At 41.9% G+C, this 13,429-nt stretch overlaps 1 protein-coding gene across 1 annotated transcript in view; it reads left to right on the top strand.

Annotated features, from left to right (window-relative positions):
• LAMA2 (laminin subunit alpha 2) overlaps positions 1-13,429 on the top strand; it is a 559,328-nt gene that overhangs the window by 296,259 nt on the left and 249,640 nt on the right. Inside the window, exons 14-15 of the mRNA XM_006029173.3 lie at positions 6,298-6,399; positions 7,421-7,632. Of these exons, the coding sequence (XP_006029235.2) occupies positions 6,298-6,399; positions 7,421-7,632 (314 nt within the window). The remainder of the gene's footprint in view (positions 1-6,297; positions 6,400-7,420; positions 7,633-13,429) is intronic.

Genomic DNA, 13,429 nt, shown 5'->3' on the forward strand with positions numbered 1-13,429 from the left:
CGTGCCCGCCTCGGGCTTCTCAATGCTGCCCCACTCTGGGGCTGGGGTCTATGTACCCCGTATACAACCCGGGGTCTGTTCCCCGCCCACAACCCACTGGTTGCGCTCAGGGGCCCCACACCTCTGGGGTCCCTATGAGGCCTCCTCCAACCCCTACAGCCTCACCCAAGCCTCCAGTGTAATATGCAAGCCTGAACATAAACTAGAGCTTCCTGGCTAAACCATAGTGCCCAATCCTCTCAGGGCTATAGTGAGCTATACTTGCAAGTCAGGCTTCTTGCTATATCTCAGCCAAGGGAGCTCCTGCCTCTCCAGTTGCTGGCAGGGAACTGCCAGCCTGGTCTCAGCCCTAGGCTTTATAAGGGCCAGGCCCTGCCTCCTACAGGCAGCTGGCTCCCCTTAGCTGCCCCGGCAACCCGCAGCTGGACTCGTTACCCTGGCAACACTCAGCTGGGCTCGTTATGACCTGCCAGGGCTCTGTCTCTCTCCCTGGCAGTTTCTCCCCTCTAGGAGCAGAGCACCGAGGTGCTCTGCGACAACAAGGTTTTATACTAAGATCCAATGCTAGGGTAGAAAATTGTGAAATTCCACCTCCAAAAAGACCATGCAAAAAAACTTAAAAGTGAAGGGTTGTATTCATATAAAATTACCCAAAGAAAGGCACCTGATACGCAAAAGTTCTCCCACTGCCCTCCCAACTATACAGTTGATCCAATAAAAGATAGCACACAAAAGTGTTGCCTCTTGGGTTGCATTCAGAAAGACTAGAAAGGGGACAGAGAATGAGGACAGGGGACAAGAGTGAGACTATAAGCTATATATACATATATAATTTTATATGTGTGTGTTTGTGTTTGTGTGCATCTACAATATATTCATATAATATTATAGGTGTATGAGTGGGATGTGTGTGTATATATGTATTTATGTATAATTCAACATTAGAGATTTTTAATATAGGGTGTACCACTTTCACATCTTTATACCAAAAGATCTTTTAGGTCAGGCCTACAAAGTTTCCTTTGATGCTGGCTAGGGAAACTAACAAGGAAGACATAGAAGGTTTCACAGATGCGGAGTAAAAAACTGTGATAAATGCAATTTAGAAGAGAAAGCATACAAACCTTGTCAATGAGTGTTATGCTGCTTTTAGTAGTAAAACTGATGTCTCGGAAGATGTTTTTTCTCTAAGAAGCTTTGATTTCTGTCCTATTTCTGTCCTTGGATTTGTCTCTTAAAAGCAAACTGAGGAAGTATGGGTTGGATGAATGGACTGTAAGGTGTATAGAAAGCTGGCAGGATTGTTGTGCTTAATGGGTAATAATCAATGGCTCCATGTATAACTGGCAGTTGGTATTAAGTGGTGTGCCCCAGGGGTTGGTCCTGGGACCAGTTTTGTTCAATATCTTCATTAATGATCTGGAACTTGGGATGGATTGCACCTTCCGCCAGTTCATGGATGACACCAAGCTGGGGCATGTTGTAGATATGCTGGAGGTTAGGGCTAGAATTCAGAGTGACCTAGACAAATTGGAGGATTGGGCCAAAAGAAGTCTCATGAGGTTCAACAAAGATGCATGCGAAGTCCTGCATTTAAGATGGAACAATCCCATGTACTGCTACACCCTGGGGACTAACTGACTGGGCAGCAGCTCTGCAGAAAAGGACTTGGGAGGTTATGTGGACAATAAGATGGCTATGAGTCGCCCTTGTTGCCAAGAAGGCTAGTAGCATACTGGCTGCATTAGTAGAAGTATTGCCAACAGATCAAGGGAAGTAATCATTCTGCTCTATTCTGCATTGGTGAGGCCACATCTGAAGTACTGTGTCCAGTTTTGGGCCTCCCACTATAGAAAGAATGTAGACAAGTTGGAGAGAGTCCAGTGGAGAGTGATGAAAATGGCTCAGGGGCTGGGGCTCATGACTTCTGAGGAGAGGCTGAGGGATCTGGGCTTATTTAGTTTGGAGAAGAAGAGTCTGAGAGAGGATTTGATATCAGCTTTTAACTACCTGCAGGGTGGTTCCGACGAGAATGGAGCTAAACTATTCTCAGTGGTGACAGATGATAGAACAAGGAGCATTGGTCTCAAGTTGCAGCAAGAGAGGTTTAGGTTGGATATTAGGAAAAACTTTCTCACTAGGAGGGTGGTTAAGCACTGGAACAGGTAACCTACAGAGATTGTGGAATCTCCATCCTTGGAGGTTTTTAAGGCCTGGCTCAAGAAAGCCCTGGCTGGAATTATCTAATTGAGGATGGGCCTACTTTGAGCAGGGGATTCGACTAAATCAGTGTTTCTCAACCGGTCGGTTGTGACCCAAAAGTGGGTCTCAAGAATATATGAAGGGGTCCCGAACAAACTTTAAAAATGGATCAATTAACTTAAAAAATGGATTCTCCTTTAAAGGAGAAAAAATATGGGATACCATAGCTTTACACATGCAGGCCGGCAGAATTCCAGCTTGCAGGGGCCTACTTGGGGCTCCTCATGCCCCACACACTGTGGGGGGGTGGAGCCTGGGGGCAAGGGGCAGCAGGTCGGGAGTGAGGGGCACTGCATAGGACTGTCCATTGATATTTTACAAATGGGTCCTGGTACAAAAATGTTTGAGAACCACTGAACTAGATGACCTCCTGAGGTCCCTTCCAACCCTAATTTTCTGTGATTCTTTGATTCTAATCCAAGAGCATGTCATACTTTAAAAAAAGAAAAAAATGAAATTACATTAAGTGAATTTACATATTAATTATGTACAGAAAAAAAGACTTCAGAAATGTTTTAAGGTAATACAAGAGCACATTGGCAAAAGAGTGGACAAAATGCCCTAAGAGTCTTTTGCATGTCTATTATCAGTGATATCATGACAGGGATACCTAGAATTCCATTAATCCTGCCGTTGTTATAGAAGTACAAGAGGATCTATGCTTAATTTTACTGGCACTGTAGCCAAGCATTCACGTCTGTAATTATAAAGACCAGGTTACTTTTTGGCTTTAAGTCAGCAGTGCTCAACCTTTTGGCCCCACGGGCTAGATAAGTGATGCTGACCTGGTCCACAGGCCAGATTGAGCACTATGCACCAGGATCAGTCACTGGAACCTGGCCCTGCTCCCTTCCTGCCCTGAGCACTGACTGGTGATAGATATATAATTTTTATTAGTGCTCTGTGTTTCTGTCTGCCTTTCTGTTCATTTTCACATTCAATTAAAATTACTGCTAACAAAATTTTTAAAACTAGGACATGAACGCACCATGCCTCCTGAGGCTGGAGGGGCATGGCGACTGCCCACAGGCAGCAGTGGTGGTGGCAGGGGTGTGTTGGCAATGAGTGGGGACCACCTGCAGGCGGCTGCAATGATGTTGGCGATGGGGAGGAGGTGGGGGGGGAAGGAGAGCGCCAAGTGGTGAGCAGCGACTGCCCACAGATGCCACTGTTAGCAATGGTGGCAGCCAATCTCAGGGGGTGTATATGCACCCATGTGCACCCCCTACGCATCACTAATCAACTAGGATCTAGTATGCAGATATGAAAAAGATTCTCTATCACCCAAATTTCTTTTGAAGAAGTTGAGATGTGCTGGACTTCTCTTGCTGACAATACCTGGATCTTAATAGGAAAAGATCACTCTTAAGTGATTCTCAATTGAGATCTCTCTCGTTTCTTCTGTAGGGCACTAAGCAAGGCATATTTGTTTATGCAGCACATTGATTAGCCAACTTGGCAGGGTGACAGTTCATGAATTTAAATAGTATCAAAGTGAGTATTTTATGGAATGAAATTTGAAATTGCCCAGATGCTGCAACAATGGGTGCTTTAAAAAAATCTAAATATTGATAATAATAAAAACTAACTGTACCTCCTAAGTAAAAATGGTTGACATTGGGTAACGATGAAACTCCTAAATTTGTTATGATCTTCAACTTAAGTTGTGTCTTAAATGTAAATGGCCAGAGAGGAAAGCTAGCACATTTCAAAACAAAGGCATATTCAAGTGATAACTGTGAGGTTTCAGTTACGTGCATTATTAACCACTCCACTGTTACATACATACTAAAATCTCTTCCTGTTATACTCCTGCTTTGCCAGTTACTCACCGTTTTATATGTTTCGTTGCCGTCTGGTATGCTAACACACTACAAGCCTTTTCTTTTTTTGGTGTGGCTTGCCCAGAGGTCATAGGCAGTTTTTTAGACCTAACAGGTATGAATATATTTGCCTACTCATCCAAACTTTTGGTTGCTATTTAGAGCAGATTCTGGAAGCTACTTGCAATTTTCCTGTGGTAATTATAGCCTCAGTACTGATTTTTATATTTTCATACATGCTCCAAAATGAGTAGATTGCTGCTGCTCATGGGCTGCTGCTCATGGGCTGAATGGGCTTCACGTTTCCCCCTCCCCCACCCCCTTAATTTAGATTCAGCACACAACAACATATAATGAAAGTCCTCTGTATTTACTGCTTTCTGTTACATGTGTGCAAAATATCCAGTATGATGAATGATAAACGACAGCATATTATTCCCTTGGATCGGCCTTGGGAATAATCGGATTATTCTCCCTACAAGAGTACTCTTGAGACTGCTTTGTGGTCAGCAATATAGATTGGAAGGACAGAGAGAGCCCACTGATGTGGATAATGATCATTGCTGAGAGGAGGCTCTTGTTTCACTGGCATACAGAGCAGACTGTTTTAGATATTTAAAAAAACCTATTTTATTTACAGTTTTTCAGTAAAGTAAAGAAAGCAAAACTGCTGTATTGGCAGTGAATTCCACCCACTGACTGCATTTTTTATTCCTGTCCTAAAAATGATCTATGCTTTGTAATTTTTCATGGGAAGATTATTGTCAGTGCCCTGAATTTGGGTGCTAAAAGATCCTAGAAAAATATACTAGAATGACATGAGATGGCCTGAGGTTATTAGCCTCTTATTATGGAGGGTGAGGCAGCCTGCGAGAAAGGACTGTAGCATTCTTTTCAACAAAATTTGGTTGACTGTATGAGGACAAATTATTATTTTCCTCTGTTTTAAGTTACAATTCATACTAAGGAAAAACTTGCTAGGCTGCTTTCCTTTATGATAACTTTTTTATGGATGTATTTAATTATTGGAAGAGGGGTGCTGGCTCTGTTATAGATTGGTTGGTTGGTTCAGAAAAGTGCAAACCAAAAATACTTAAATACGTTTTAAACTTATGTTCCCTTTTGCATTGAAGGGAAAATATATTAGTAGAGATTTGAAAGCTGGTTCTTAGGATGTGCTGCTGCTCATGTTTTATTACATGTCAAATTTGGAAGCTTAGTCTGTCATTGAAGAAAATACTGAGAGGTGAGAGTGAGTTTGCTGATGGTTGGGGAAGGGAGGGAATGGGTCATTATTAAGGCTATGCAAAGCTCCGGTCACTGATTCAATTTGGCAGAGATTCAGCCCGATTCGGCACCCAAACCTCCAAATCCAAATCAAATCAGGAGACCCTTTAATCTCTCCAAATCAAATCGGAACCCTCCGAATCGATTTGGAGTTTCGATGATTCAGACGTAGACACAGCTTTAAATGTTTTTTCTACATACCTGGAGGTACCAGGTGGCTTGTGAACACTGAGATGCTGGGATGGATGGAGCATCCCATAGGAGTGCAGGGGGGTCCCCAGCGTGCTTGGTGGCAGACCCAGAAGTGGACCAGAAGCAGTTCTGGTCCACTTCCGGGTGCGCCGCAGAATGTGCAGGGGACTTCGCCCCCCGGCTCAGTGACTGGTTACTCCTGGGTCGAGTGGGGGAACCCGGGGCCTCCCCATGACCAATCGCTGACCCAGGGGTGGGGGCGCGGGGTAGGAGGGTGGTCCCCCGTGCACTCTACAGAAGTGGACCTGAAGTATATCCTTGCGCTCCTGTGGGACGCTTTGGCTGCCCCACCATCTCCATGTTCACGAGGTGTGCCTGGTACCTTGAGGTATGCAGAAAAAATATTTAAAGCTGTGTCTATGGCCGAACCGCTGATTCTCCGCTGATTCTCCGAATCCGCATCAAATCTTCAGATTCGGATTTGGCTGAATCGAATCAAGACAGTGACTCGAATCAACATCCCCTGAAGCAGCCCGAATCCAAATTGAATACAGCCTGCTTCGCACACCATGGGTCATTATGGCTTTCTGTTTGAGAACTCATGTGATCTGAATCTCCTTTCACTTTGTTGGCACTCTGTTTTCAGGCAATATTGCCATAAAAAAACAATAGCCCCAAATGGCTAAAGGCATGTGCCCTGTCATGTAATGAGCATCATTCTGCTTTATTTTAGATAACAGCTGCTGGTGGGCATCTGAAATTTACCATTTCCTATAGCCTCTCAGGGCAGGAAGAACCACTTCAAACAATACTTCACTCTGATGTCATAATAGAGGTAGAGTATTTCCATTTCTGATGATTAACTTTAATCCACCTCTTTACATGACTAGTTAAGGCTTGTGGCATCTAAAACTGATCAGGTATCACTGTTATTCAAAGATGTGTCTGCAGACAATTTTTGCAGCATCAAATAAGGACCATATCTTATATACCTAATACATATCTATAGGAGCCTTTTCTGATATTAAAAAGTACTGTCAGATTATATTTACAATGATAAGCTAGACAAATGAAGAACTGGTAGAATTGGCTGATTGAAATAGGAAGTAAATTCTTTAAACTAGTATCATACCTTAGACAGCTGTAGTATTATTATTGTCCTGGAGACTGTGCTTCAATGAATTTAGTTGTATTTTCTGATCCCCATGCTAAGGCATGCAGCTGGATGGATACCTGTTAGCTCATTGGGGTTTTGCTTATACTGACTATAAGATGACTATAAGCTGTTCCCAAACCATTCCCTCGATTTTTGTCAGTTTATTCTATCACCTATAATTCTTCAAATTATTTGTTTCATATGATGGGTATAGGTTGTAGCCATGCTGGTCAAAGTCTTCTAAAGTCTTAGTATCAAATGAATGATGCACTCCTTTTAAGAGCAATGGATAACCAGTCTGTGGCATTCCTGGTATGTAGTGTCCTTATATACTGATCAGTAACCCTTTGCACTAGGGGTCAGATTCAGTTCTATTTATTAGAAGTGTAACTGGACTTTAGTGCCTAAAGTCAATCCTATTTCACCCTGAAATATGTTAATACAAAAAATCTGTGCATCCTTCCCATCCTTGCTTCTTTTTTGTGACTCAGTTGCAAAGGTAAGATTACAGTGTTACAAAAGTATATGCATTAATGGATTTTCAGGGACTTGAACAGGGAGGAATAGAATAGCACTTGGGTGTCTTTTTCCATTTAGATGCCCAATAGATGGAATAGAATCTGTCCCTAAATGTCTACAATGATACAGCATCTTTTCTACCCCTTTTATATTTAACTGAATCCCTAATATCTATCTCTAGGGAAGTGGCTTTAGAATCAGCACTCCAACAGATGGGATTCACCTGCAGCCATTTGAGGAGCACACAGAAGAAATTGTTCTGAAACCAGACTCATTTACCGTGTATGGTACTGACATTCCAGTCAGCAAAAGGGAATTCATGACCGTGCTGGCAAATGTAAAGAGGCTTCTAATAAGAGCCACGTACAGCCATGGGATGAATGCCATCTACAGGTAGATTTGGGAACTACATTTGTGATTTTTTTAAATAAGCATGGCATACAAAAGTAGGCAATCCCAAACCTTTCCCTGGATTTATGTCAGATTAGTCTACTGTCTGGACTTCTTAAAATCATTGGTTTCATTTGAAGTCTTCTAAAGTTTTAGTATGAAATCAATGGTGTATTTTTATAAGGATATTTATAAGAGCTGGCACAGTAGCTCTCTCATCTGGGTTGGGGTTGACAACCTATGGCACACAAGTTGAGCTGCAGACTGTTGGATCCAGCCCATCAATGTTAGGCTTTAGTGGCATTTGGTGTTGGGGACTTCTTTCATGGCACAACAGTAAGAAGTGCCAGTAGCTAGGACTTTCCCTGTGCTGTGGTTGGGAGCGGCAGCAGCAGATGGGTCCTAGTGCCCATCTGCCTCTGATCCACACTGGGTCATTCTGGCACATGGTCTGAAAAGTTTGCCAACTGCTCATCTAGGAGGCTGTGATGGATAGCCTATAATGCCTACAGAAGTATGTGGTTCAGTTTCTAATGCTAACATTGGATTTGAAATTTCTCCCAGTGCTTTAGTGGACAGTCGAGGAAGACCAAAAAGCCTTTCTTGTAATATTTATACATTTTTTCTCAGCTACATGAATCTTATTTGTAAAATATAGTAATGGGATTAGTTCCTGATTATGTTACATTGCAGCTTTGCACTCATGGGCTGTGTCCAGATGTGCGTGGACATTTGGTTCCCCAGGGACAACTATCAGTGACACACCTTGTGCCACTGATAGTTGTCCCAGGGAAGGCCCATGCCATGCATGCTTTGGCACACAGCAAGTTACCCTGGCTGTGGTAGGGGAAGCTGGGGAGAGCACTGTCCTGGCCCCAGAAGCGTTATCTGGGGTCCTCCTGGGGCTGTAGCTGCATCGCTTCTGCCACTTGGACCGCAGCCGGCAGTGGAGTGAGGCTCTGGCCTGCCAGGCTCTGGCTTTGGGCAGCGCACGCTGCCACCACATGGACCATTCCACTTTTATTTTCAGCGGGGAGGTTTTGACCCCTGGATATCCAAGGGTCAAAAAAAACCCTCCATACTGCTCCCTCGCAGAGCAGAGAACAACTCAATGTGTGGCATGTGGTGCCACAGACATGTCTGCAGTGCCACATACCGCATGGCCATGCTTGTCTGGACATGGCCATGAGGTAGAACACCTGAAAAGTACCTAACTTACAAATCAGTCACTTCAATCTCTAAAACAGTTTTGAATGGAGGAAGCTGATAGCACTCCTGTAATTACTCTCCAAGAGTAAAATAACATCTGAAGGAGAAATACCCGCACCTCTGTCTTGCTCTGTTCCTTCAGAATATATTCCTAGATGAAGTATCTGGAAGCATCAGCTCACATATTCAGGACTTCATTTCAAATCATTTTTAGGTCTCTAAAGTATAATAATTTTAAGTGACAGCAGGCTGAAACATGGTAAACAATTTGAGATCATAGAGATAGATTTTGTTTCTGTGCAGGGTGTTGTAAATTAATGCAGCAATTATTTTGAGTTCTTAGAGAATTAAACATAGATCCCAATGAATAGAAGCTGAAATATAGGTCACTGAGCACCTGCAGCTTGCTGACATGAACCTTTTTGTTGGCGTTCACTTGTGTTTTTCTCTTAAAGAGCTTGGCTTGTTTTTTTATCTTTTCTTTTCCTTTCACCTGCTTTACTACTTTATAGTACTTCTGTATTTTGCTCCTTCCAATTTGAGAACTGGCCAAGTTGCAAAAACTGGCTCTAGAATTAAACTTTTCTAAACTCAGTTATGTTTGCATCTGGCCTTTTACCATGACCTACAACAGGGCTGTCCAAGTAGCAGCCAGCAAGCTGCATGCAGCCCACAATGGGTAAAGTTGTGGCCCCTGGACTCTTGCCTAGCTGCCACTCCATGGCTCCAGCTGCAATAGCAGCCAGTCTCTGAGCTTATCCATCTCCCTCTGGCTTTCACTGCCTAGCCCTACATCAGGCTAGAGGACCTTAGTGCAATGGGGGCAAAAGAAGAGGGGGAGACACAGCATAGCTGGACACAGTGCACCGGGGGGAGGGAGGGGGAGGTGTGGTGCATCGGGCAGTGGAGGAAGTTGTTCATGCAGCCTATGGGGCCCATGGCTTGATTTGCTGTGGCCTTTGGGCATGTGACCCTTGTTAGTGTGGTCTGCATGGCGTTCAGTTCCTGTTCATTTTGCGGTTGGACAGCCCTGACCTACAAGTAAAGAAAGAACCCTTCAGCAGGTTTAGATCCAAATCCAAACTTCAACAAATATCAAAGAAGGTCAGATCCAAAGAAGGTCTTAATTTGGACCAGTCTCCACTTAAACTCTCTTGTATTTTTCCTATAAACTTTCAAATAATTTATTTGAAAATTTTCCTTTTCCTCTCTCCTTTTGATATCCTACAGCTCACATGAACTAAGGAGAACCCCTCTTAATGTTCAAAATATATATATATTTATCCCTAAGCAGTACACATGCTGATCAAATATGCAAGATACACTTTATGAGCCCATACACACAGCCCAAACTATAAATTTAAGGTATAGACATAAAGATAATACCTAGCTATTATATAGAACTTTTTTATCATTAGACTTCAAAGCTCTTTACAAAGCCTCATTATTGTTAACCCTCATTTTTGTGGATGGTAAATTCAGACCATAGAAAAGAGAAGAAACTTGCCTGGGGTCACTTGGTGAGTCAGTGGCAGGGCTGAGAACCTACATTCCTGAATGCTCTATCCAAACCAGTGGAGTGCTTTATCCACTCTCCAACAGAGCCTCCCCTCAGCTCTCTGGTAAATAGCAGTCTAGACCCTTGAGAGTTACAAGGAAACTGGCCTGTTGAGAAATAGTCTTAAAGAAACTCACCCAAAAAAGTATGTGGATCAGAATGAAGATCTGTAATCAGTGCTTTGCAGGTTTGTGATAGTTTCCCTCCAGTTATGCTGGGTTTGTGGCCAGAACTGTAGGTCCCTGTAAGGATAATTTTGGAATGTGTTTTCTATGCATAATACTGTTAGCTAAAAATGGCTTTAAGTTTCTGCCACACTTGTAACCTTTCCTTGAAAGGCCAAGAACAGAATATCCCTAGTTGCTGCTTCACAAAGAGCAAGAGCTGGTAAAATTGTGGCCCATCCTATTGTGTTGTTTGAAATACTTTTCTGTATGTGTATATAACATCATCAATACTATGAAAAGTCTTTAAGACACTCAAGACTTTGATTTTTTGATTAATACTGTTTATTGAGTGTCATCTGTGTGCTCAGTGCTGCTCACTACAGAGGAAGACATGGTGTGAAAATCATAGCCAAGTTAAAAATAAGTTTTGTCATTGAGGCCATGATTTCACCTGTGGTCTCTTTACCAAGACCATACAGTCTAATTAAGACAGTGCTTTCCTGCCCATTATGTCCTATCCATTTTGCTGATTTTCAGTGTACCCCTAGTTCTATTTTTTTTTTCAGATTCTGCATCATTATAGTAAAGTGCTTTAGGCACAGTGACCTAGCCTAATTATATTTACTATCTTGCAAAGGACTTGATCCAATTTTCAGCATTCTTTGTTGGCCCGACAAGGCTCCCTGTGTAGAGGATATGCTTTGTGTCATTCAGCAGCAACTCTCTCAAATGATTAAGAAGTAGGGTTGATAGGTTCTGAGGTAAGCCATATGTGCCCAGAGAGATCATATTGTCCCTAGTGTGAAACAAGCAGGTCATATGAGTGACTGTATTCCTTGTGAGTCTGGTAGAGGTCCAGAGGACCCTCTCCAGCCAGTAAATACTTGAGGGTTATTAGATTTTCTCATGAGACATAGCAGGATGGTTTGTTGATCAAAATTATGCAGAGTCAGTCACAGCACTGAGAATTGAACCCAAGTGTCATGAGTCTTCAAGATCATTCCCCTTTCCATTTATATCTTTTTATCCTGATGTAATGGCAATAAACATTAGAAATCTTATAAGCTTCAGTATAATTATTTGAAGGCACTTCCTATTCATGTACTAATATTGTAACCCTAAATTAAGCAATAACATTTGATTGTGAATGACTTGTGTATTATTGCTCTATCTCCAGAGTAGAAGGCTTCCTTAGATCATTATCTAAACAAAACATCACTCAGCAGAGGTAAAAATGCAATGGACAGTTTGAAAGCCATCACTGATTCTCTTTCAACTGGGGAATTCTACTATAACTGGTGGCATCATTAAAACTAATGCTACTTTAGTATACACTGAAGCACTATTGTAAAATGGAAGAATTGAACAGTTGTCTAGTATCATGTTAAATCCAACATGAGACTGCTCCAACAAGGCAAGTAGGGATGAACTTAGCCTTTGGCAATTTGACTGATGCAGATAGACACTGGGGAACCTGATAGACATGGCAATAAAGAGAATGGAAAACTTGCTACCTCATGTAGAATCACTCCCAACTCTAATGGAAGAGGATGAGAAAGGAAAAGTAGTGAAATGTCCCTTAGTCTATCACACCTGCTACAAGACAAATGAGGAATGTTCAGGTCAGTACTTCATAAACCTCATGTAGCCAATGCATTTCAGATGCTTGCCGAAGTAGACAGTAAACTAAGCTGATACGACCTAAAACATTCACTTCCCTTTTAATCTTATTTGTATTTAGAAGTCAACAGTTGCCTGCTGACAGTAACAGTCAGCTTAAATATTTGGTCTAGATGTTAAATCTCAGATTGTGCATGTATTTTTAGAATCCAGTGCCCCATTACTGCCAGCATTATGTATTTTAATGAAACCAGAATGGCATTGAGGAATAAAAATTACAGCATTGAAGTACAAAAAAAAATGCACTGCAGCTTTCTTCAATGAGTAATTGTTTAATACTGAAAACTGTTAAACACATTAAAATCCCATTTACCAAATAGCAGAACGTAATGAAAATTGGAATTCTTCGGTGCATGCAAATGTAGCATAATACCAGGCAGAATGTTTCTGTGTGTAACAGTGTCTCATTGTTGTAGATGATATTGCACGGGCTTGGGTGGGAACTAGCTGTAGTTCAACAGGCAAATGAGATTCAATGTTTTGATAGCAATTTTTGTTTCATTTATACATCTTTATTCCTAAGTTCTTTGATATACTGTGTGCCTTTTTCTGACTGTCTAGTCAAATTCTTTAATATCTAATGCACAAGGGATTTTTCACTGTAAGTAGAATTCAAAAAAAGGTAACTGCAGAATAGAGATGAAGCAAGGAGCAAGGAAAGAATGATAAAAGAGAGAGTGAGATCTTGCTGTAGACTCACCCGTGAACACCCATTACCTACAATGGGGGTGGGATTTGTTGGAGGGGTTCCAGTCTTCCGCACTGGTGCCAATTCGGATTAAAGTCTCTAGGTGTGCATTCCTTATGTGCAGTTAACTCAATGTCCCCCTAAAAGCCTCATTCTTACAAGAATAGTTCTTATATTCTCCAGAGAACCTTCTCCTGGCTCCTGGTAGGCCATTTCTCTCCTTTTTTGTCATCTCTTTCTCTCTCGGAGAAACCCATACAGCTGACTTGAAAAAGGGATTTTCTTTCATTGGGATTTTTAAAACATGTACTTTTCTTTTTCTTTCTTGGATACTTTTCTCTCTTTTTTTTTCAAAGCAAGATTTTTTTCAGGTTCCTTTATGCAACCAAAAGCCAATGATTTTTGTTTTAAAAGGCAAATATTTTTTGCTTTTTCCCCAATGCAAATTGGACTTTTTTAGTGCAAATTGCCATGTAGGTGAAAAGGCATTTTCCTCTG

Source organism: Alligator sinensis, unplaced genomic scaffold, assembly GCF_000455745.1.
Source record: "Alligator sinensis unplaced genomic scaffold, ASM45574v1 scaffold889_1, whole genome shotgun sequence".
Classification (NCBI taxonomy): Eukaryota; Metazoa; Chordata; order Crocodylia; family Alligatoridae; genus Alligator; species Alligator sinensis.